Source organism: Mirounga angustirostris, unplaced genomic scaffold (genome assembly GCF_029215605.1).
Source record: "Mirounga angustirostris isolate CCGP_5_RB_7025 unplaced genomic scaffold, mMirAng1.0.hap1 SCAF_1, whole genome shotgun sequence".
Classification (NCBI taxonomy): Eukaryota; Metazoa; Chordata; class Mammalia; order Carnivora; family Phocidae; genus Mirounga; species Mirounga angustirostris.
The window spans coordinates 75,469,995-75,491,416 of NW_026991709.1; the positions used below are offsets into that span (position 1 = coordinate 75,469,995).

At 38.0% G+C, this 21,422-nt stretch overlaps 1 protein-coding gene across 1 annotated transcript in view; it reads left to right on the top strand.

The window, feature by feature from the left end:
- Window positions 1–9,750: 9,750 nt before the first annotated feature.
- GMNC (geminin coiled-coil domain containing) overlaps window positions 9,751–21,422 on the top strand; it is a 127,155-nt gene continuing 115,483 nt past the window's right edge. Inside the window, exons 1-3 of the mRNA XM_064589942.1 lie at window positions 9,751–9,794; window positions 10,449–10,594; window positions 18,633–18,697. Coding sequence (XP_064446012.1) covers window positions 9,751–9,794; window positions 10,449–10,594; window positions 18,633–18,697 — 255 coding nt within the window. The remainder of the gene's footprint in view (window positions 9,795–10,448; window positions 10,595–18,632; window positions 18,698–21,422) is intronic.

Here is a 21,422-nt window from a genome sequence, read left to right on the forward strand (position 1 = left end):
AAAGCCCATCATTCTGAATTGTGCCAAGACAGATAGACCTCGAATTCCAAACCACCTGGGGTAGATCTTGAAACTACAACCCCTATAAACTATTTGTGACAGGCAAGTGAAAAGAAACATAAAGACAGTCCCTGGATAGACAATAGGGCATGGCTACATAGATTCCATTTTGGAGATTTTCTTTGGTTCTCTTTAATAGCCTGTTCTAAGCCCTGCTCATACATCCTTCCTTCTCTTTTTATTTTTCTACAAAACCATCAAGGTCCTCATGTAGCCTCCTTTTTTATTCAAAGCTCTAAGATACAGATTCCAAAATCTGCTGCATCAATCTAGTAAATAATGCCTCAAAATTAAAAAAAAAATTCCTTTATCCAATCATATGAAAATAGCATTTCCTCAACGATTCACAGTATTACGTTAAAACATCCATCCCATCAGTAAAATCCCCTTAACTTTCTCAGGGGTTTGCAAACTCAACAAATTCCATTTAGAGGAGAAATGGAGGGTGATGAGAAAGTCTGTGTGTGTGTGTGTGCATGTGCACAATTTGACATTGTTGAAATAAATTCCTCTCTTCTTTGAAAGTCTTACAAAAGGATAGGAGAAGATCATCTATAGCTGCGATCTACATTTTTTTAATGGATATTGGATGGGAGCATACAGACGTAAATAGTTGAAAAACTTGCTTCAAAGAACACCATATTAAGAGTTAGCAGTGAAGACAGAATCTGACATTCCCTGCAAAACTCTTAGGAAGTTCCAGAGGTATGGCTGGCAAGGAGAAATAAAGAAGGGTAAAAAAGAAAAAAAATGGAGTTTTTGATTGTCAGAAATTATGAGGATGTTGGTAGGCTAAACTGTAGGCCAATTATCTTACCAGAAAGAACCATGGAAAGAGACAGTTAAGAAGAGCCCTCCTATGGTCAGAACAAACCTTAAAGACTAGTCTTAAAAACTACCTCCGTTTGGATTTATTTCTATCAGGCTGTAATTCCACTTATGCCCCAGGGCATTATTGAAAACAATAGAGCCATCAGTCAGCAATTAGAGGAGCCTAAAATTGAGTGGGATATTAAAGTAAGCAGACAATTCAACAGAGATCAGACAAAATGTATTGAGGTTATGGTTGCATCATTCTGTGAATACACTAAAACCATTAAGTTTTACACGTTAAATCTGAATAGTGTGGTATGTGATTTATATCTCAAAAAAACTGTTAGTTTTTTTTTTTTAAATGATACATCCTCATGGAATTTCATGAAAATGAGAATGACAAACTTCTAAAAGCTTTTAGAGACAAAAAAAAGGTTACCTGTAAAAGAATAGGAGTCAGCATGGTACTCAAAAAACTTAGTCACACAGGAAAGAGTCAAGATTTCAAAATTCTGGAGAAAAATGTAATTTTCCATTTGATTTACACACCAAAGATATTCTCATTCAAGTGTAATTAGTGTATTAGTTTTCTATTACTTAATAACAAATTACCACAAACTTGGTTTAAAATCATGTACACTGAGCAACTTCCCTGTGTCAGAAGCCCAGGCCTGGTTTAACTGGGTTCTCTGCTCAGTCTCACATAGCAGCAATCTAGGTATTAGCTAGGTTATATTCCTTTCTAGAGCTCCAGGTCCTCTCCAAACTCACAGGGTTGTTGGAAGAATTGAGTTCCTCATAGTTACAGGACAAAGGCCCCCACTTTCTTTCTGCTTTCAAATGGGGGCTAATTTTAGCTCTTCCCCACCCCTTAGATCCTTGCGCTGTGGCTCTCACAGACCCTCTTACAACATGGCAGCCTGCTTCATCCAAGTCAGGATACTCTCCCTATCCAGTCATCTAAGGTATCATCTTTTAGTCACGGAAATGACCATTCCATCACCTTTACTAGAAGTGAGTCATATTTTCCCACCCACAATCAAGGGGAGGGGACTGTACAAGAATTTGACTCATCTGAAGGTCATCTTAGAATCCTTTCTACCATACAGGGTATAAGTCTCAGAAAGTTAATCCTCCTTATGCCTTTTCAGAGCAAGTGATGTCAGATACACTCTTACAAAACATGGTAAAAAAACAAAAAAGAGGGAGTTTTGATAGAAAAGAGGGGGTATGCATCACAAGTGTCATTTTGATAGTGTTACAGTCAGTGAACTCTGGGGTAAGCTCATACCAGGTTACCAGAGCTGATTATTAACATTTTAAGAAATTTTCAGGCCTGTTGTTAAATGTGGTCAATATTAAAAATTAAATATACAATTAAATAAGTTATATTTAAAAACAGATAATGCTCAAACTTATCACTTCCTTGTTATTTTTTTTACATTTTCTTACTACTTATGCTCAAGATTACTTACATCTATTGTATCTTTATGGCAGGCATACTGGACCATAATGAACTGGACATCTCTTTCCAACTCTGCCTTCAATGACTTCAGGATGGTAGTTTGAAATTAGCCATATAGAGAATATTCACACCATGGCACTTGGCAAATATTACAAATAAGACCCAATCCCTTATTGCAGAGCTGGTTGTTAAATATTTAGTATATTATTGATTGTAGACAGAAATTTTAGATTTCAAGGTATTATGCCCTATAGCAAAGCAGCAAGAATTGGCTCTTTATAGCTATGAACTTTGAATAAAAAGATGACAGTAAAAGGTTTTGGGAGTTTTGGAATGGGGAAAAATATTCAAAGGACAGAACAAGGGATTCAGATATGGATATAATATAGGACCCTGACTCCATACTCCAACCTAAACCCTCCATTCCAAAGTATTTTGGAATAAGAATTTCTTAATACATTTGATAAAGATGACTACTCATTAATAGTTCCTACTTCTGAAGGACATTACTAGATGGGCTCCATAGTAAATTCTTTACTCTAGCTGATCCTGTGGAGTAACAGGGAGAATAAGGTGGCTGCTGTAGATGGAGCATACATTTATGAAATCATCAGTGCAGAGAACATAATATTCCTTTAAGCTTCACCTTTACTGAAGTATAAGATTATTGTGGGCAGAGGATCAGCCTTGACTGAAAATTTCTTGAGATCAAGCACAGGCCTTGCACAGAATAGATGCTCAGTAAGTATTGTATGTAGATATCAAAGTAAATTGAATTGAGCTGAACTACCTGGCATAGATTAAGGATGTCCAGTACTTTACACTAAAAATGACTTAAGCATCAGAGATAATATACTTAGAATAAATGTTTATGAACAAAAGTAATTTGATGGTCTCAGATTTATGAGCATACTGTCTAAACATTTTATATATAAAGGGTCATAGTGGCACATATTTATACCTAAAATACAATTTTATTTATTTTATGGAAAACAATTAGAAAGCTCTAAAAATTAAGAACACAATTCTTCCCAAATATAAAGTTTCTTTTTTTTATATGCATTTTGAGTATTTTATCTTTTGACCCAGAATGTTAGGAATGTACCTGATTAACATTGTTTGACTTCGGGGCGCCTGGGTGGCTCAGATGGTTAAGCGTCTGCCTTCAGCTCAGGTCATGATCCCGGGGTCCTGGGATCAAGTTCCACGTCGGGCTCCTGACTCAGCAGGGAGTCTGCTTCTTCCTCTCCCTCTGCTTCTCCCACTGCTCATGCTCTCTCTCTCTCTCTCTCTCTCTGTATCTCTGTGTCTCAAATGAATAAATAAAATCTTTAAAAAAAAACCAAAAAAAAACATTGTTTGACTTCTACTTTTGAGGACAAATTTTTTTTTTAAATCAGAGAACATTAAAATTTACAGTAATTTTCTCATGCCGAAAGAATATGGAGGGAACCAAAATATTTGAAGTGTTTCATTCTTCTGCTAATTTCTCAATGAATTCTTGAATCTAATATCTTGTAAGTAGATATCCTTGTGATCCTAATATTTCAATTTTCATTGTACAGGGTGAAATTTCTAATGTTGTCCTGGTAAATGGGTTTCTTGTTCAAGACTCCAATTTGCAACACCTTTTGTCATCTCCACAAATTGTAATTCAGTGCTAAGTTTTGAGCTTTGCAATACACAAGAACCCTGAACTTGATATCTGATTTCGTTTCATTCAAAATTTAATGACTGCTAACAGGTACACTTACAATAGTTCAACCAATTCACGACCTCTAGTCCTTAATGCCTTCATACTTTCTTTTTTTTTTTTTAAGATTTTATTTATTTATTTGAGTGAGAGAGAATGAGAGACAGAGAGCACGAGAGGGAAGAGGGTCAGAGGGAGAAGCAGACCCCCGCTGAGCAGGGAGCCCAATGTGGGACTCGATCCTGGGACTCCAGGATCATGACCTGAGTTGAAGGCAGTCGCTTAACCAACTGAGCCACCCAGGCGCCCACCTTCATACTTTCATTATCCCATCATCTTCATTTTTCCTCGTGACCATCTTAGACTCCATGTTTCACTACTACAACCACTACTTTGAAAACACCCAGAATTTCATTCTCCTTTCTGCCTCCATCATCCTTACAAAAATAACTCAACCACCCATCATTTCTATGAATATGCCAAAGCAGCTAGAGTCATGCAACTAGGTAGAACAGTATATTAATTTCCTAGAACTGCTGTAACAAATCACCACAAATTCTTTGGTCTAAAAGAATAGAAAATCATTCCCTCACAGTTCTGGAGACCGGAAGTCTGAAATTATTATCACTGGACTGAAATCAAGATGTCCTCAGGGCCATTCCCCCTCCAGAGTATACTGTAGAGAATAGGTTCTTTGGCTTTTACAGCTTCTAGTGACTGTTGGCATTACTTACCATGTGGCAGATGAGTTCAATTTCTACCTCTGGGGTCACATTTCCTTCTCTTCTTCAGTGTATAATGTTCCTCTGCTTCATTCTTATGCCATCATCTACATGGACATTCTGGGGTAATTCCCTCAATTCAACATCCTTAATCACATCTTGCAAAAACTTTACCATGTAAATTAACATTCACAGGTTCCAAGATTGAGGATCCGATACCTTCGGGGACCATTTATTAACCTACCACAAATAATTGCAATTTAAATTCATGATCTCAAAATGCAAGTAGGTGCTAACATTGCCTAGTAATTTTACTATATCAACCGACTCTCCAAGAGGACTGTACATGTGCTCTCTCTGAACTCTTTCATATGATCTCTTCCAAACTTCTCTCTTAGCTAAAGACTGAGTCTACACATGATGTTTTCATTTCCTAGCCCTCCAACATCATTCCATGCCACTGCTTAATTGTGCACTATGCACCAGCCACAGCTCATTCAACACCTATAGCTCTTTCTTAATTCAGAACATTTTACACGTACCATTCCCTCTCAATATGTTGCATTCTACTGCTAGTCTTCCTCTCATCTTTCATCCATACCAAAACCAAGACTCTCCTTACATAATACTGCGGTGTCACAAAATATCACTTTCCATGGGCATTTCAGGTAACACTATCTCATTTCCAATTTCCACTATGGCCACACGCTCCCCACCATCTACATACTTTGTCTATTTAATGTAACTAAAGACCATGATTATTTATTCACCATTGTGTATCTTGTATTTAGTCCAATGTCTGGAACTTAAAAGGCACTCAATGATTTTCTAAATGAATTCTAAATGATAAACTGAACTGATACTAAATTTCACAATTTTATGTTGAAGTATGTATATGGCTGAGAGTGTGAACTTGGGAGTCAGAGAAGCTTGTATTTGAATCCTGACTTCCTCATGTCTTAACTGGAAGAACTTGGGCAAATTAAATAATATCTTGATATTCTACCTACCACAGATTAAAAAACAGTGTCAAGTTACAACTCTACCTCTGATTACTTCTGTGATTACGGACCTTGTCAGACCTCAGTCCTTCATCTTTAAAATCGTGGACCTGGATTCAGTGAGGTCTGACATTCAAATCATGTCCAATATTCTATAACTACATTTTTGTGTAAGATTCTAAATGGGAAAATTCAATAGGACAAAAAAATTAAAATTTCTGACAAAATTTATATAACTATGTTGAATATTTATGACTTTTTAAACATTTCAATGTTTGTTTGGAAGTAAAACATAGGACATAAATATTGGTCATCACAATATCTATCTTTCCAGAGTTTACTGTGCTTGATTGAGGGGTTGACAAGCCACACTATTTGCCAATCATCTTTCATCCTACACATCTGACAGACTGGAAAGCTGTGACAAAGAATTAATTTCAGTTCAGCGTGGGTTATTCTTTGAAACTTTCACAGAACTAGATGGATATGCTCCATGTGAAACAGATAATAGTTTTGGACAACCCATCTGTGAGATGGATAGGTAAGAGACTATGAGTTTACTACGAATTTTTATTTTATACAATGTCAGAATATGGAGAAAAAAATTAACCTCTTTGGTACAAGACAATGTCATATGTAGAAACCACTAGCTACTAATTAGAAAAATATTAAAAAAATTTCAGGTCATCTTTCAGGCAAGAGCTGAAGGCAAGCACATATAGATTATAGACTTTGACATCAGACTAAAGAATGTTATTTAAGATATGCATGCACTGAATAACACAGAGGAAAAAACATGAATTTGGAATCAAGATGATCTGGATTCTAGTTTTGGCCCTGCCATGAGCTTGCTTTATAGCAGTATATCATATAAGAGGTATGTGATGCCAAAGTGTTTTCTCCTGCACTAAGATATATGGACTCAAATATTTTGGGTCAACTCTCCACAATATGTATATCAGTTAAAATAATCTAATGCAAGTAGCAGAAGACTTAACTTGAAAAAATTTACATAATAGAAATATTTGTAATTTCATACAATATGAAGTCTTGTGATCAGGCATTTGATGGTTGTTTGATTCAACGAATCAACAATGTCATGAAGGGTCCAGGTTCTTTTCACCTGTGAAGTCTCATCCCCTCTTAGTTATGTGATGGCTGCAGTGATTTCAAAAGTAGTGCTTTCACACAAAATGCTCAAGACCAAAAGTGACTTTCTGATATCTTTTAAAAAATACAAGAATTGAAAACATTTTTATTGAATACATATGTATGAAATAGAGGGAAGGTAGGTATATGAATGTAGGCATATACTCTATTTGATACCTTAGAAAACTTTGGTCAAACTGAATATAATAAAATCGGTTGGTTACTCCTAATTGTGCTAGACAAAGTGGAGAAAGAAAAGGATAAGTCTGGGATTCCAATTCTCATCTCAAGCCCTTCATAACGAACCTGAAGGTTTCTGTGTCTGCCCTAAAAGAAACCCTTATCTTCTTCCTGTAGCTGCAGAGCTGAAATTGTTGAAAACCAAACCCAGAGCCTTATCCTGAGAGTGGCTGGATTATAATGTAAGTTGAATTCCCAATCTCAGAGTGCTGTTAAAATAAGGGCATTGACTGGGATAGAATAGGATTCTCAAAATGGGAATGGAAACATGGGAAGTTCCTCATGAAGCTGGAGACATTAAACCCCTAAATTCTGGTGAATTGTCTTTACCTGTGAAAACTACCATTGCATCCCCATCTAAGAAGATTAACCCTTCTTTGCTGAGAAAACTATAATGGTCTCCCCTGAAATAACTACAACACTGCTAATTCTCTTTAGGTTTCCCCACTCCCATGCTCTTAGTTTCTATACCTATAACTAGACTCAAGTCCCAGCAGGCCCTGCAAACTGAGGTACAAAGTATGGCCTGTGAAGAGGTGTGTTGTACTCCAAAATAACCACATTGACGATGTGGGATTATGGTAGAAGGGACGTAAAATTTACTCAGGCTTAATTTATTGATATCAGCTCTTTAAGCAGGGAATCTGAATGTAATGTTGCAGTGTAGAGGATTAAAAAGGACTCTGTTTGGTTGGCTGAAACATAGACCAAAAGGTGGCATACCCTACATTAACTTGAAATGCCAAAACTGCCTTGGTAAAAGGATACAAGGGCTTAGGGAAATTGGAATGTTAAAGTGTATTTATCATGTAAGACCTCTTACTCACCCCTGTAAGGTCCAGAGTTCACAGCCTACAACATGACTATGAGAGATAAATTTGTTAGGGAAGCCCCAACATCCTTGAAGAGCTTTGTAGTCACTCTTCTCTAGCTTAGAAATTATAATGGGAGCTGCTACCACTAAATTAAGGAGATGCAAAGGCGATAATTGAATTTCAGGGTGACAGACACCAAGTGAAAGTGCTTAATCAAAGGCAAGGTAAGTGTGGTTGTCCTAGGAAGAACAGAGCCAAAGAGGCAATCAGAATAGGGTAACTAGAAGAGACATATGATGTTGGCTAGTTAAGCATGGTTTTCCTAGGAGTCAATAGATGCACAATCTATTAAATACTTACTCGATTTGTATAAGTAGAAGAGTTATAGGACAAGTGAACTACAGTCTGACTTGAATAATAAAAACAGTCATGGTCAATCAATTCCCAGATTTGAGTCAGTGTACAGATCCACAACCTCATGAGTGAAGGGAAGGGTGGGTACTCTTGAGGAAGAACCCTCTTACTTTGTCAAAAATTTGTCTTTCTTTCACCCTTCCCCAAAGGTACTTCCAGCCTTTTGGAGCCAGCATTCCCCATTGGAGTATGCTACTCCAGTCCATTTACTTAGTGACCCCCAAATCTGCTTGCTTTGAATGGGACCCAAACAAACGAAGGCTCTGTGACATGTGTAGGCTGCTGTACCAGCTGTTTCACCACCGGTGTTATATGATCCTGCAAATCTAGTGGTGTTTGAAGTGTCAGTGTCAGATAGGGATGCTGTTTGAATCTTGGGCTGGCACCTAAAGGTCAATCACAGTGCAGACCCAAAAATCTTTCTTTCACCCTTCCCCAAAGGTACTTCTAGCCTTTTACCAAAATGACTGTACCCTAGGGAAAAGAAAATAATCATGGATTATTGGACACTGGCTCTGAACCTGACACTAATTCAAGGAGACCCAAAATTCACTGTGTTCTACCACTCATAGGGCTAACGGAGATCAGGTGATTAATGGATTTTTTAGTTCAGATTTTTCACACAGTATGTCCCCAAACTGATTTTGCGGTCATTTTCCCAGTCCTGAAATTCATAAGTGAATAGACCTACTCAGCAACTAGCACAACCTACACATTAGTTCCTTGACTCATGGAGTGAGGGGTATAATGGTAAGAAAGACCAAGTGGAAACCACTAGAACTGCCTCTACCCAGGAAAATAGTAAACCAAAAGCAATACTGCATCTCAGGGGGTTATAAAAATTAGTGCTATTATCAAAGACTTGAACATGATTCCCACCACATTTCTATTCAACTTGCCTATTTGGCTTGTGCAGAAAACAAGTGGATCTTAGAGAACGACACTGGATTATCAAAAGCTTAACCAGGTGGTGACTCCAATTGCTACTGTCCCAGAAGGGGGTTTCATTGCTTGATCAAATTAACACATGCTCTGGTAGCTGCAGCTATTAATATATAACACGCTCCTTTCTTCATACCTGTCAGTACACCACCAGAAGCTGTTTGATTTCAGCTAGCAATGCCAGCAATACACTTCCATTGTCCTCCCTCAGGGGTCTCCCCACTCTCCAGCCCTAGGTCATAATTTAGTTCACAGGGATCTTGGTTGTTATTTCCCTTATACTGATCCATCACATTGATGACAGGCTGATTGGACCTAGTGAGCAAGAAGTAGAAACCACTGTAGACTTATTGGTAAGATACTTGTGTATCAAAGGGTGGGAAATAAATCTGACAATATTTCAGGGGCCTCTACCTCAGTGATATTTCTGGAGGACATGTGGGATATTTGTGTGGGACATGTGGAGATAACCCTTCTAAGGTAAATAATGAATTCTTGCATCTGGCCCCTCCTACAACCAAAAGAGAGGCACAATGCCTAGTGGAACTCTTTGGATTTTGGAGCCAGGATTCCCCATTGGAGTATGCTACTCCAGTCCATTTACTTAGTGACCCCCAAATCTGCTTGCTTTGAATGGGACCCAAACAAACGAAGGCTCTGTGACATGTGTAGGCTGCTGTACCAGCTGTTTCACCACCGGTGTTATATGATCCTGCAAATCTAGTGGTGTTTGAAGTGTCAGTGTCAGATAGGGATGCTGTTTGAATCTTGGGCTGGCACCTAGAGGTCAATCACAGTGCAGACCCTTAGGATTTTGAAGCAAAGCCCTGGCACTTTCTGTGGATAACTGGATAATCAAGCATCTGGCTTGATAGAATGGTAGAATGGCATTTTTTGAATACTTAATTACCAGTCATGGTGGCAATATCTTGAGGGGCTGAAGCAAGGTTCTTTGGAAGGATGCAAAGGTGTTAAATCAGCACCCAATGTATGGTGCTATGTCTCCCATAGCCAGGATTCATGCAACTAGGAATCAAGGGGTAGAAATGGGGGTCTATACCACTCTCTATAACTCCTAGTGGCCCACCAAAATTTTTGATTCCTTTCTCATGACCTTATGCTCTGCTGCTCTAGAGGTCTTAGTTCCAAAGCAAAGAATGCTTCTACCAGGAGACGCAAAAATGATTTCATTGAACTGGAAGTTAAGACTGACACATGGCTACTTTGGGTGATCGATCCTGAATACCTGGAGAAAACTGAACTGCTACCCCATAATGGAGGTAAGAAAGTATGTCTGGAATACAGGCTATCTCTTAGGACATCTGTTAGTAACATATCATGATTAAAGTTGATAGAAAACTACAACAACCCAATTCAGGCAACATTATCAATGACCCAGATCCCCTTAGGAAACAAAGGTTTGGGTCACCCTCTAGGTAAAGGGCCATGACCAATTCTGGTGCTTCCTGGGGGCAAAGGGAATATGAGCTGTGTAACAGAAGAAGGTAGTTCTACATACTAGCTCTAACTATGTGACCAATTACAGAAACAATATCTGTAATTTATTATGAATATTTGTTCTTTATTCTGTTGTATGTTTGGGTGTATATGTATGGCAAACATATTTTCTTTCCTCTCTTACTCCTTCATATAAAACTTGTTGACCTTATACCATAGTATTTAAGTTACTGGATATCAAGGAGAAGAGTGAACATCACCCAAGCCCTTCCCATCATCTTTCGGGGAAAGGGTTTATATTTTTGGTTGTATACAGGAGAGTTGTATCATGTTAGGTGGAATTATGACCTTGTTATTGCCCTTACTTGGAGATTATATATGATTTAAGGAGATGTGTATGGGTGCTAAGCTGACAAGGGGTAACCTGTGGTGGTTAATTTTATGTGTTAAATCAGTTAGACTATGGTATCCAGGTGTTTGGTCAAATCTCAGTCTGGATATTGCCATGAAGGTATTTTGTTAGATGTAGCTAATGTGTAAATCAGTAGAATATGGGTAAATCAGAGTATACTTACTAATGGGAGTGGGCCTTATCCTATCAGTTGAAGGCCTTAAAAGACTTTGGTGTTCCAAGGAAGAAAGAATATTGCCTTTGGAATCAAAACTGCAACATCAACTCCCTTGGGTCTCCAACCTCCAGATCCTCCTGCCTATAGATTTCAGACTTGCCACAATTGTGTGAGTTAATTTTTTAAATATCTCCCTTGATACAGACATCCCATTAGTTCTGTTTCTCTAGAGAATCCTAATACATATGATATATAGTTAGAAATAGATTTTTATAAAATTTTCTGTGAAATCAGCTTCCAGCAAGCGTAAGTCCACTTGCCCCATATCTACCTAATTATGGTCATTCCCACAACCCTTAATGAGACCACTATCCTAACTTCTAGTAGCAAATATCAATTTGCTTTTTATATATTATTATAGGGCTATATTTTACTTGGCTTATTTTACTCATCACTATATCAGTGAAATTCTTCAATTTTGCATGTGGTTATAGTTCATTCTCATTTAGTATAATATTTCATTTGAATATACTGGTTTTTAAAATTCGTTCTACTGTTAATAGAATTTAGGTAGTTTTAAAATTTTGTTTAATACTAATAATTTTGCTGTGAAAATTTTAGGACATGTCTTTTGGTGAACAAACACATATATACTTAGTAAAATTGCTAGATAAAGTGTATGCATGTCCAGTTTTAGTAGCTACAGCAAAAATTAAAACATTTTGTTAATTTATATTCCCATCAACTGTGTATAAGAAGTCTAGTTGTTCTACATACTTTTTAAAAATTTTTTATTGTTATGTTAATCACCATACATTACATCATTAGTTTTTGATGTAGTGTTCCATGATTCATTGTTTGCGTATAACACCCAGTGCTCCATTCAGAACGTGCCCTCTTTAATACCCATCACTATGCTAACCCATCCCTCCACCCCCATCCCCTCTAGAACCCTCAGTTTGTTTTTCAGAGTCCATCATCTCTCATGGTTCATCTCTCCCTCCGATTCCCCCCCCTTCATTCTTCCCCCCCCCTTTTTTTTTTTTAAACATATATTGTATTATTTAAACACGTAGTATTTTCTCTTTTTAAACATTATCCCTCTGGTAAGTATGTGTTAGCATTCCATCATGACTAATAAGGCTAAACACTTTTTCATATATTATATACTAGACAACATAATATAAATATGAACAAAATATTTTATACAAATATATGTCGATTTTATAAGATTTTATATAGATACAAAAGATTTTATGTTTATGAATTTTATACATACAAATATTTTACTGTTTTATATAGGGACATATATTATTTCTATTTTTTAAATAACTATCATGTTGTAAAGTGTGTGTTCAAAGCTTTCATCTCCCCCCCCACACACACCCCGTTGGGTTGTCTTTTTTATTTAGTCAGAAGGACTTTTTTGTATATTAAAATTTTGTATATAAAATGATTTCATTTAACTGGAAGTTAATATTTAAATTATAAAATATTTAAATTATAAAATATAAAATTAAATTATAAAGTAAGAATATTTTAAACATCTCCTCCATTTCTGTGAACTATTTTTTTAACCATCTTGTAATGATATCTGGTGAACATCATTAAGAATAGTTCTTAATTTAATATAGTTCAATTTACCAATTTTCCCTTCTGATTAGCACTGCTTTCCACCCTGTAAGTCTGGAAAACAAATAAACAACAGACATTACCTACACACTCCCAGCAAATTACCTCTTCTATCTCATTGGCCAAAGTTGCATCTTAGGTTTATTCCAAAACTATTAAATAACAAGAACAGAATTGCCAGGCCTGACCTAAACTAATCAAAATCAACATCCTGAGGCTGGAGAGGGGTCCAGCTTCCATGTGGCTTTTTTTTTTTTTTTAAAGATTTTATTTATTTATTTGAGAGAGAGAGAAAGAGTGAGAGAGAGAGCGCAAGAGGAGGTAGGGTTAGAGGGAGAAGCAGACTCCCCGCCGAGCAGGGAGCCCAATGCGGGACTCGATCCCGGGACTCCAGGATCATGACCTGAGCCGAAGGCAGTCGCTTAACCAACTGAGCCACCCAGGCACCCTTCCATGTGGCTTTTTATCTGGCTTCTGGACACCAGAATACTACCTGCACAAAAGCAGTCAATAAGTAAGTTCTTTCAATAAGGACGAATATAGAGGAAAAGTCTGTTGGATAATCAACTAAAATTAACCATGCAAAACTACATTTAGTATGTGGAGTCCTTGTCTGCCATCTCAATCAGTGTCCTTTTGCTTTTTTTTTTTTTTAAGATTTTATTTATTTATTTGAGACAGAGAGAATGAGATAGAGACAGAGAGAGCATGAGATGGGGGAGCGTCAGAGGGAGAAGCAGACTCCCTGCCAAGCAGGGAGCCCTATGTGGGACTCGATCCCGGGACTCCAGGATCATGACCTGAGCCAAAGGCAGTCGCTTAACCAACTGAGCCACCCAGGCGCCCGTCCTTTTGCTTTTTTATGAGTCAATTGGATCACTAGCCGCAGTCTAGAAACCTAGAGATTCATGAGATGTATTTTCATATATATGGATTTGACATTTTTAGCAAATTGTACTACATACTTTTCCTTTCCATATTCTTTCTCCTCTTTTTTCCATGTGGATTGATGTTGTCATTACCTTATTTTTTTAGGCTTTTTACAATAGTCTTCTCTCCCTACATTGAAATCCCTCCATACATCCCTCACTACACAGAAACCTATCCCCTCATTTTCTTCCTAATGCATTGTTTTCTTTCTAATATACTTCCTGCTTCCAATCTTTCAATGACTCCCAAATGGCAAAGATACTCTGAGGATTCATTTTACGTGTCAACTTGATTGGGCCACAAGGTGCTCAGATATTTGGTAAATATCATTTTAGGAGTTTCTGTATTTTCACATAATACTGACATTCAACTCCATAGAGTAAAGCAGATTGCTCTCCCTCATGCAGTCAGTTGAAGTTCTGACTAGAACATGGCTGACTAACACTTCCCCCAACCAATAAGATAATTCTTCTGTTTTGACTTCCTTCAGAGTGGGACATTGGCTTTTTCCGGTCTTCAGATTCAAACTGAAAACGGGCTCTTCTCAGGTCTCAAGCCCGCCAGCCTTTGCAATGGAAATACACCGTAGGCCTTCCTGTTTCTGAGGCTTTTGACTCAGACGGGAGTTCCAGTGTCAGCTCTCCTGGATCCCAGCTTGCCGACTCACCCTCCAGATCCTGGGATTGTCAGTCTCCACAATGGCATAAGCCAATTTCTTAGATTAAATCTCTTTCTCTCTCTATATATCCTATTGCCTCTGTTTCTCTGGAGAACTCTAATACAAAGTCCAAAATCCTTATCAGAAATTCAGAACTATCACTACTCTCTAAATTTCTAATAAACCATTTTCGATATTATTTCTCACTACCCTCTCACCCTCGAGAATTTTCCACTCTGATTAAAATATATATTTTACCATTATACACCCTGTGAGTTCTCTCTCAATGCTGCTTCTGTCTCTGTTATAATAAAATACACTAACTCATCTTTATTTGCTGAAATGAAGCCCACTTTCTCTTTGAAACCTCCCTGTTTTTTTTCCTCTTCTGTACTTGTGAGGTACACGGTTGTGTGTGTGTGTGTGTGTGTGTGTCATTATTCACTGTACTTGTTACAATGTGTCTTAGAAGTATTTTACTTTTGTTGTTCTTTCCCAACCAATGAAAAGCAAATTTTCACTGAGAAATTATCATGTGCCCACTCTTACACAGAGTTTTGCCTGCATTACTTACTATAACTACATTCTGAATTAGACAGAATTTTATAGATGAGGAATCTGAGGCTCAAGCATGTTGAATAATCTTTCTCCAAAGTGAACAGTGGAGTCAAGACTCAGGTACAATTTTGCCTGACTCCAAAGCTCTTTCTCAATACCACCATTCTGTAGTGGGACTGATATTTGTGTTTTTACCCTATTTATTTACTACAGTTTTCTATATAGCAGAAGCATAATAAATGTTAATTTTTAAAGATTCATTTATTTTTGGGAGGTTACAGAGGGAGAGAGAGAGTCTTAAGCAGACTCCATGCTGAGCTCAGAGCCCAACACAGGGCTCAATCTCAGGACCCCGAGATCACACACGACCTGAGCCAAAACCAAGAGTCAGTCCCTTAACTTACTGCACCACCCAGCTTCCCCATAAATGTTAATTTCTTGATCTTCATAATAGTAAATGAGATTTCAATTTAAAATGGCCTCTGGTGAGCATTCCATGATAGATTCTCCTAGCTTTGCTGCAAAATAACCATGAAGACAAAAACAGACACAGCCCCCCAGGGTTTGGATACAAAATTGTCATATTGCTATTGATTCTCCTAACTGTAAGTACTGTGAAGATGAATTGTGAATCATGATTTGTACCTTGAAGAAATGCTAAAATGTTAGCAAGGAAGGTGAGGTTGCTCATAGGTTTTCATTTTAACTTAGCATTGGTGTTAAATCTCCCAATGCAGACTTCCCTATCTGTTAAAAGCTAGGGAAATAATAACTAATACTTACATAGCTCTTACTCTATGCCAGACACTGTTCTAAGTACCTTAAACATATTAATTCACTTCATTCTCACACCAACGTTATGACGTGAGCACTAATCATATCCCCCTATTAAAGTTGTGGAAACAGAAGCATAGAAACACATTAAATGACATTCTTAGGCACAGACAGATAGTAAGTGGCATAAATGGATTTGAATTCAGAGTCCTAAAGATTATATGTCACATGCTAATCTTCACAATGCATACTCAGAGGTGATTTCCTCCTATGCTACCTGGCCTTACACTGTAAGCGCTACTCCCTGGCCTCCAGTACCATGATCCTTGGAGCTTCTTGGCTCCAGGGAGCCAGCTGCAAAGGTATCCCTCTAGAGGATGCAGGCAGCAAACTCTGACAGTATCCCTGCATGCCTCTCTGCTGATGCTCTAAACCTATGGGCCCGGGATCACGGCTACCTCCACCCAGCTTTCAAAGGGCAGAGCTGCCGATAGCTTGCAACTCAAGTTGGGGAGAACCCTGGGGGCAAGCCTGGCAGAGAGTCTGCTGAAAGGCTAAACATCCAATCAAACATCCAGCCAAAGATAATTGTTCTTTAGCCTTAAGGTCTAGCAAAGGAATTTGCCCTGTTAGGTTTTAGACTTACTCGGGACCTATCACTCATTTTTCCTTTCCTTTTTTTTCTCTTGTGAGATGGGAATGTCTATCCTGTACCTGTCCTACCATTGCATTTTCGAAGCACATAACTTGGTTGGTTTCACAGATCCGCAATTGGAAGGGAATTTTCCCCAGGATGGATTATGCCTTGGGTCTCTCTTATATCTGATTTAGAGGATATTTAAGTAAGACTTTGGACATAGACTTTAAAGTTGATGCTGCAACAAGTTAAGATTTTAGAAGCTACTCAGGTAGAATGAATACATTTTGAATGTGAAAAGAACATGAATTTTGCAGAATCAAGGATGGAATACTATAGACTGAATGCTAGTCTCCCCACTCTCCCCCAAACTCACATGCTGGAACCTAATCTCCAAAGTGATGGTATTTGGAGATGCGACCTGTAGAGTTGAGAGTGGAGCCCTCATGAATGAGATCAATGCCCATTTAAAAGAGAACACACAGAGCTTGTTTGCCTCTTAAACCATGTGAAGACACAGTAACAAGACAGCCATCTATGAACCAAGAAGTAGCTTTTACCAGACACCAAGTCTGCCAGTGCCTTGTTGATCTTTGACTTCCCAGCCTCCAGAACTGAAACAAATAAGTTTCTATTGTAATAAGCCACACAGTCTGCAGTATTCTGTTATTGTAACCCAAGTGGTCTAAGACACAAGGCTCTGAGATGACTCTTCATACAAACACTCTTAAGTTTATATGTCCAACTTGGACCTTTTGCAAACATATCCAACTACCTACCTGATATCTTTACTTGAATATCTAATAAGCATCTCAAACTTAACATATTAAAAATAACCTGCTGATTGTTCTCTAAAACCCAACTTCTGGCAGTCCTCCCATGCAAAAGGGTTCCTCCATTTGCATTCAAGTCAAAAACCTTGCAATTAACCTTGATGTGCTTTATTTTCTCGCTCAGTAGTTTCAACCCATTCCAAGATATTTTTGGCATAACCGTCAAATATTATGTGGACTCATATGAAATCGCTTACCCTTGAACATTTTTCACCTATAAAAACAAATTTCAAATGGTTCAACCTAACGTATATCCAGAATCAAACCACCTCTATCTCTACCACTACTGTCCTGGTTCAAGTCACCATCATTTTCCACCCGAGTATTACAGTAGCCACTTGATAAATAGGCTTCCAACTTGCCTGCAAACTATTTTCTAGCCAGCAACCCTAGTGATCTGTGAAAAGTATAAATCAGATGTCTCAACTTTGTTTAGAATCCTCCAGTGGCTCCCCATCTCCGTTGGATTAAAAGTTACAGTCCTTACAATACCCTACAAGACCCTTTATGATCTTGCCCTCTGCTATCTTTCTGTTTGTGGATAGATCACATCCCTCACACCTCTGCCTGGTCTCTAAATCCCCTCCACCCATTCTAGCCTCCTCTTGTTTCTCAAAAACAGGAAACACACTTCTTTTTGACATGCACAGTCTATTCCATCTGTCTGCAATTCTCTTGTGCAGATATCTGCATGGCTCCTTCCCTCTCTTCCATGGAATCTCTGCTCAAATGTCACCTAAGCAGAAGGGCCTTTCCTGACCACTCCAGGATGGCATGATCCTAGTGCTTTCTTAGTACTTTGCTTCCATAATATTTGTCACTAAAAATTATGCATTTATAAGTTTATTGGCTTCTTGTCTATATTTATATGTTCTCTGAGGGCAGAATTTTGTTGTGTTCATTGTTCTCTCTCCTATCTCCTTATAAGTCAAAATAATATTTGTGAAAGAAAGGAAGGGAGGGCGGAAGATTAAACCAGCAGTATCATTTGAAATAAAGGATATAAGTGAATAAGTGTAGTTCCCTGATCCCTCTCTTGCTTCTTCTTAGGAAATACACCCAAAGTTAAGCTGCCAATACAGTCTGCTAAGAGTGATATATTCAGTGGGATTAGAGCCAACAATATGTATCTGAAAGATCAATATGACAGAAGCAAGACAATCTAGTTTTGAGTCCTTATTCAGGAGGTTGTGATCAGGTCATAGGACATAGAAAAACATACAATGTTCTGTTCACCAGCATTCTCATTACCTATTCTTCTTATTCCAGAAAATGGTGTGAGAATCAATACAGACACTGCATGCGAAAGCACATTATATATTGTACTCTTCCAGGTAAATTCAGGTAGCTGATAATACTTGAAATTTCACAACTAGAATATTAATAAAAATTTTCTACAAGGAAATAAGGAACAGATTGTTCCTCCCATGTGTTTATCATAAGAACTATGCCTGAAATAATCCATTGAGTATGATATCATTTATCCCCATACAACCTCAATTTGAAGTGTGTGTGTGTGTGTGTATTTACATTTAAGAAAGGTAACTATAAAAAAACAATTATAACACAAAAGTATTTACACAGCTGTACTTCCCGAGTTCAGGGTTTTGTGTCAAACATAGTGATTTCCTAAGAATAAGTGATCAGTAAACATTTGCTGAAATGGTAAATTCTGTTATTGTTCCTATCAGTAACCAAGAGAAATCAAGGATTCACAGTGGCCTATATTTTATATATTTTTTCATTAAAATATATATAAAATGAAGTGAATACCAAATTAGGTGTTTGGGTGTTTTCTCTCTTTCTAAAGTTTCTCAGGAAACCGTGAGGGTATTTGGAAAAGATCCATTGCTTTGGGAAGCTGGACATTGCAAAACTGTGGTTTAAATGCCTTTGTGAACACTTTTCATTTTGGGGGGATTGCATTTAGAAGCACCCAAAAGCTAGAGGACTTGGTTAGGCCCTTCCTCCGTTTGTTCTGGAAGACACCATTTAATACCTCTATTGGTCTCACCCTCAATGTGGCTTCACCCTTGCAGTTGTGTCTTTGGAGCTCTGTTCATTTATTTTTTAAAACTCTCTTCTATTTTGTTTTAACATGGAATTCTCTGGCATAATGAATGCCAAGAACAAAACCATGGATTTACCCTTAAACTTTCCCCTGAACCCCTCCCATTTTTTTTAAACATTACCAGTTGCATTCACCCTTATTTGAATAGAAATTTCTTACCCCCTACACAGCCATTGGCAATGACCGCCTCTGCCTACCTCAGCTTTTGAGATTTGTGTTTATTTCAAATTAGTTCCTTTAAAAAAAAAAATAGAGTTCTGATGCTGGAAAAGCTGGAAGGATTTGAGATACTGATTTAAATACTGCCTATCTGATGATATTTCTGGGCTTTTACTCTAGAGAAAGTTATGTGCACTGGGTGAGGGCACCAAGATAGTGGAATAAGGAGAGAGAGAGGGGCACTGGACTTTCCCAAAGATGGAGTGAAGAATCTGGCTTTCCTCATCTCTCAAAGCTGGAGCCACAAGCAAGGGCATCAATATGCTGCAGGCAAAACACTTTGAAATAGCCTTACTCCTGCCCAGTTTTTCTAAGCCTACTTTCTTAAGTATTAATTAGCAAATGAACCAATCCAAAACCACTTAAATGTTGGCTATTTAAACACTCATTCCCATTTTGTGAAGAAAAGGGATAGGTTAAATTACCTTTAAAAAAAAAAAAAGGTATGGTGGTGCCAACATACTTAGTTGTTTAATTTATATTTAATAAGAAAAAGAAAAGAAAAACTAATTGTCTCTATATTCCCCCTCCCTACAACATGCTCCATGTTTCATACTTTCTGTTGACTTTGTATAGGATTATTCAAAGGGAAAGAATTTTCATGGAAAAGCTATTGCTATAATGTGCTGATTGTTACATTAATTTTCCCCCCAGCTCTATTGCTTGGCAGGAATTTTGGACTTTACTCAGGAATTGCTTAGTGAGCTTGTTGGTGGATGGGATTAGTTTAATCTCCTCTCACAAGCTTCTAAGCACTGGGAAAGGCTGGGGTGGAGGAGGAGCACTGGTAAAATGGGGCGGGCAGGAAAAGAAAGGCTGCTGATGACCAATGCCAAGGTTGATTTCATCTCATATTCATCACTTTGAATAGTGAGGGAAGGGTGGGGCACAGTGATGATGAACAAGAGTGTTAACCTGGGGTGATGATGGTGATGTCTTCTTGATTTCCCTGTGCTTGGAGGGTCTCCAAGCTCTGGGGGCAGGCACATATGAGAGGGAAAGAAAGTGGGGGGTGGGCAGGGGAGAGAAGGGTGATTGGAATCCACAAATGTGGAACATAGAGAAGTGGAAAAAAAAGGAGATTCTAGATTTGAAGAGAGTAGAGGGCCCACCTGAGATTTGACTCACTTGCATTAGTATACCTTACCCACCATTGAGATGGCCTCAGTAGGGATCACAGTAAAATTTTAATGTAGAATTCCTAACTTCTTCCTTCTTGATCAAGATTAAATAAGTTGGACTAGACAAGGTTTGGGACACAAAACCTAGGACACAGAAGAAAGCTACTGTGCAAGAGAAAATAAGATGTTATCACTGCCACTGCTGCATCTGGACATACATGAGACAGATCTGGTTTATATACTTAGACACAGTAAATTCACTAATTTAAAGTTTTAACATATACTGCTTCCTGTCCTAAACAACAGATGATGGAATTTCTCTAGTGAAGGAGGTATGCTTTCTTTTATGTGGATCTTTTATAGACAATAGGGCTTGGCGATTTTTTTTTTTTTTTTTTAAGATTTTACTTATTTGACAGAGACACAGTGAGAGAGGGAACACAAGCAGGGGGAGTGGGAGAGGGAGAAGCAGGCTTCTCGCTGAACAGAGAGCCTGATGCAGGGCTCTATCCCAGGACTCTAGGATCAGGACTTGAGTAGAAGGCAGATGCTTAATGACTGAGCCACCCAGGTGCCCCAGGGCTTGGAAATTTTTAAAAATACTCTGCAATATTCAATTTTGAACCTGGATAACAGTAAATACATTAA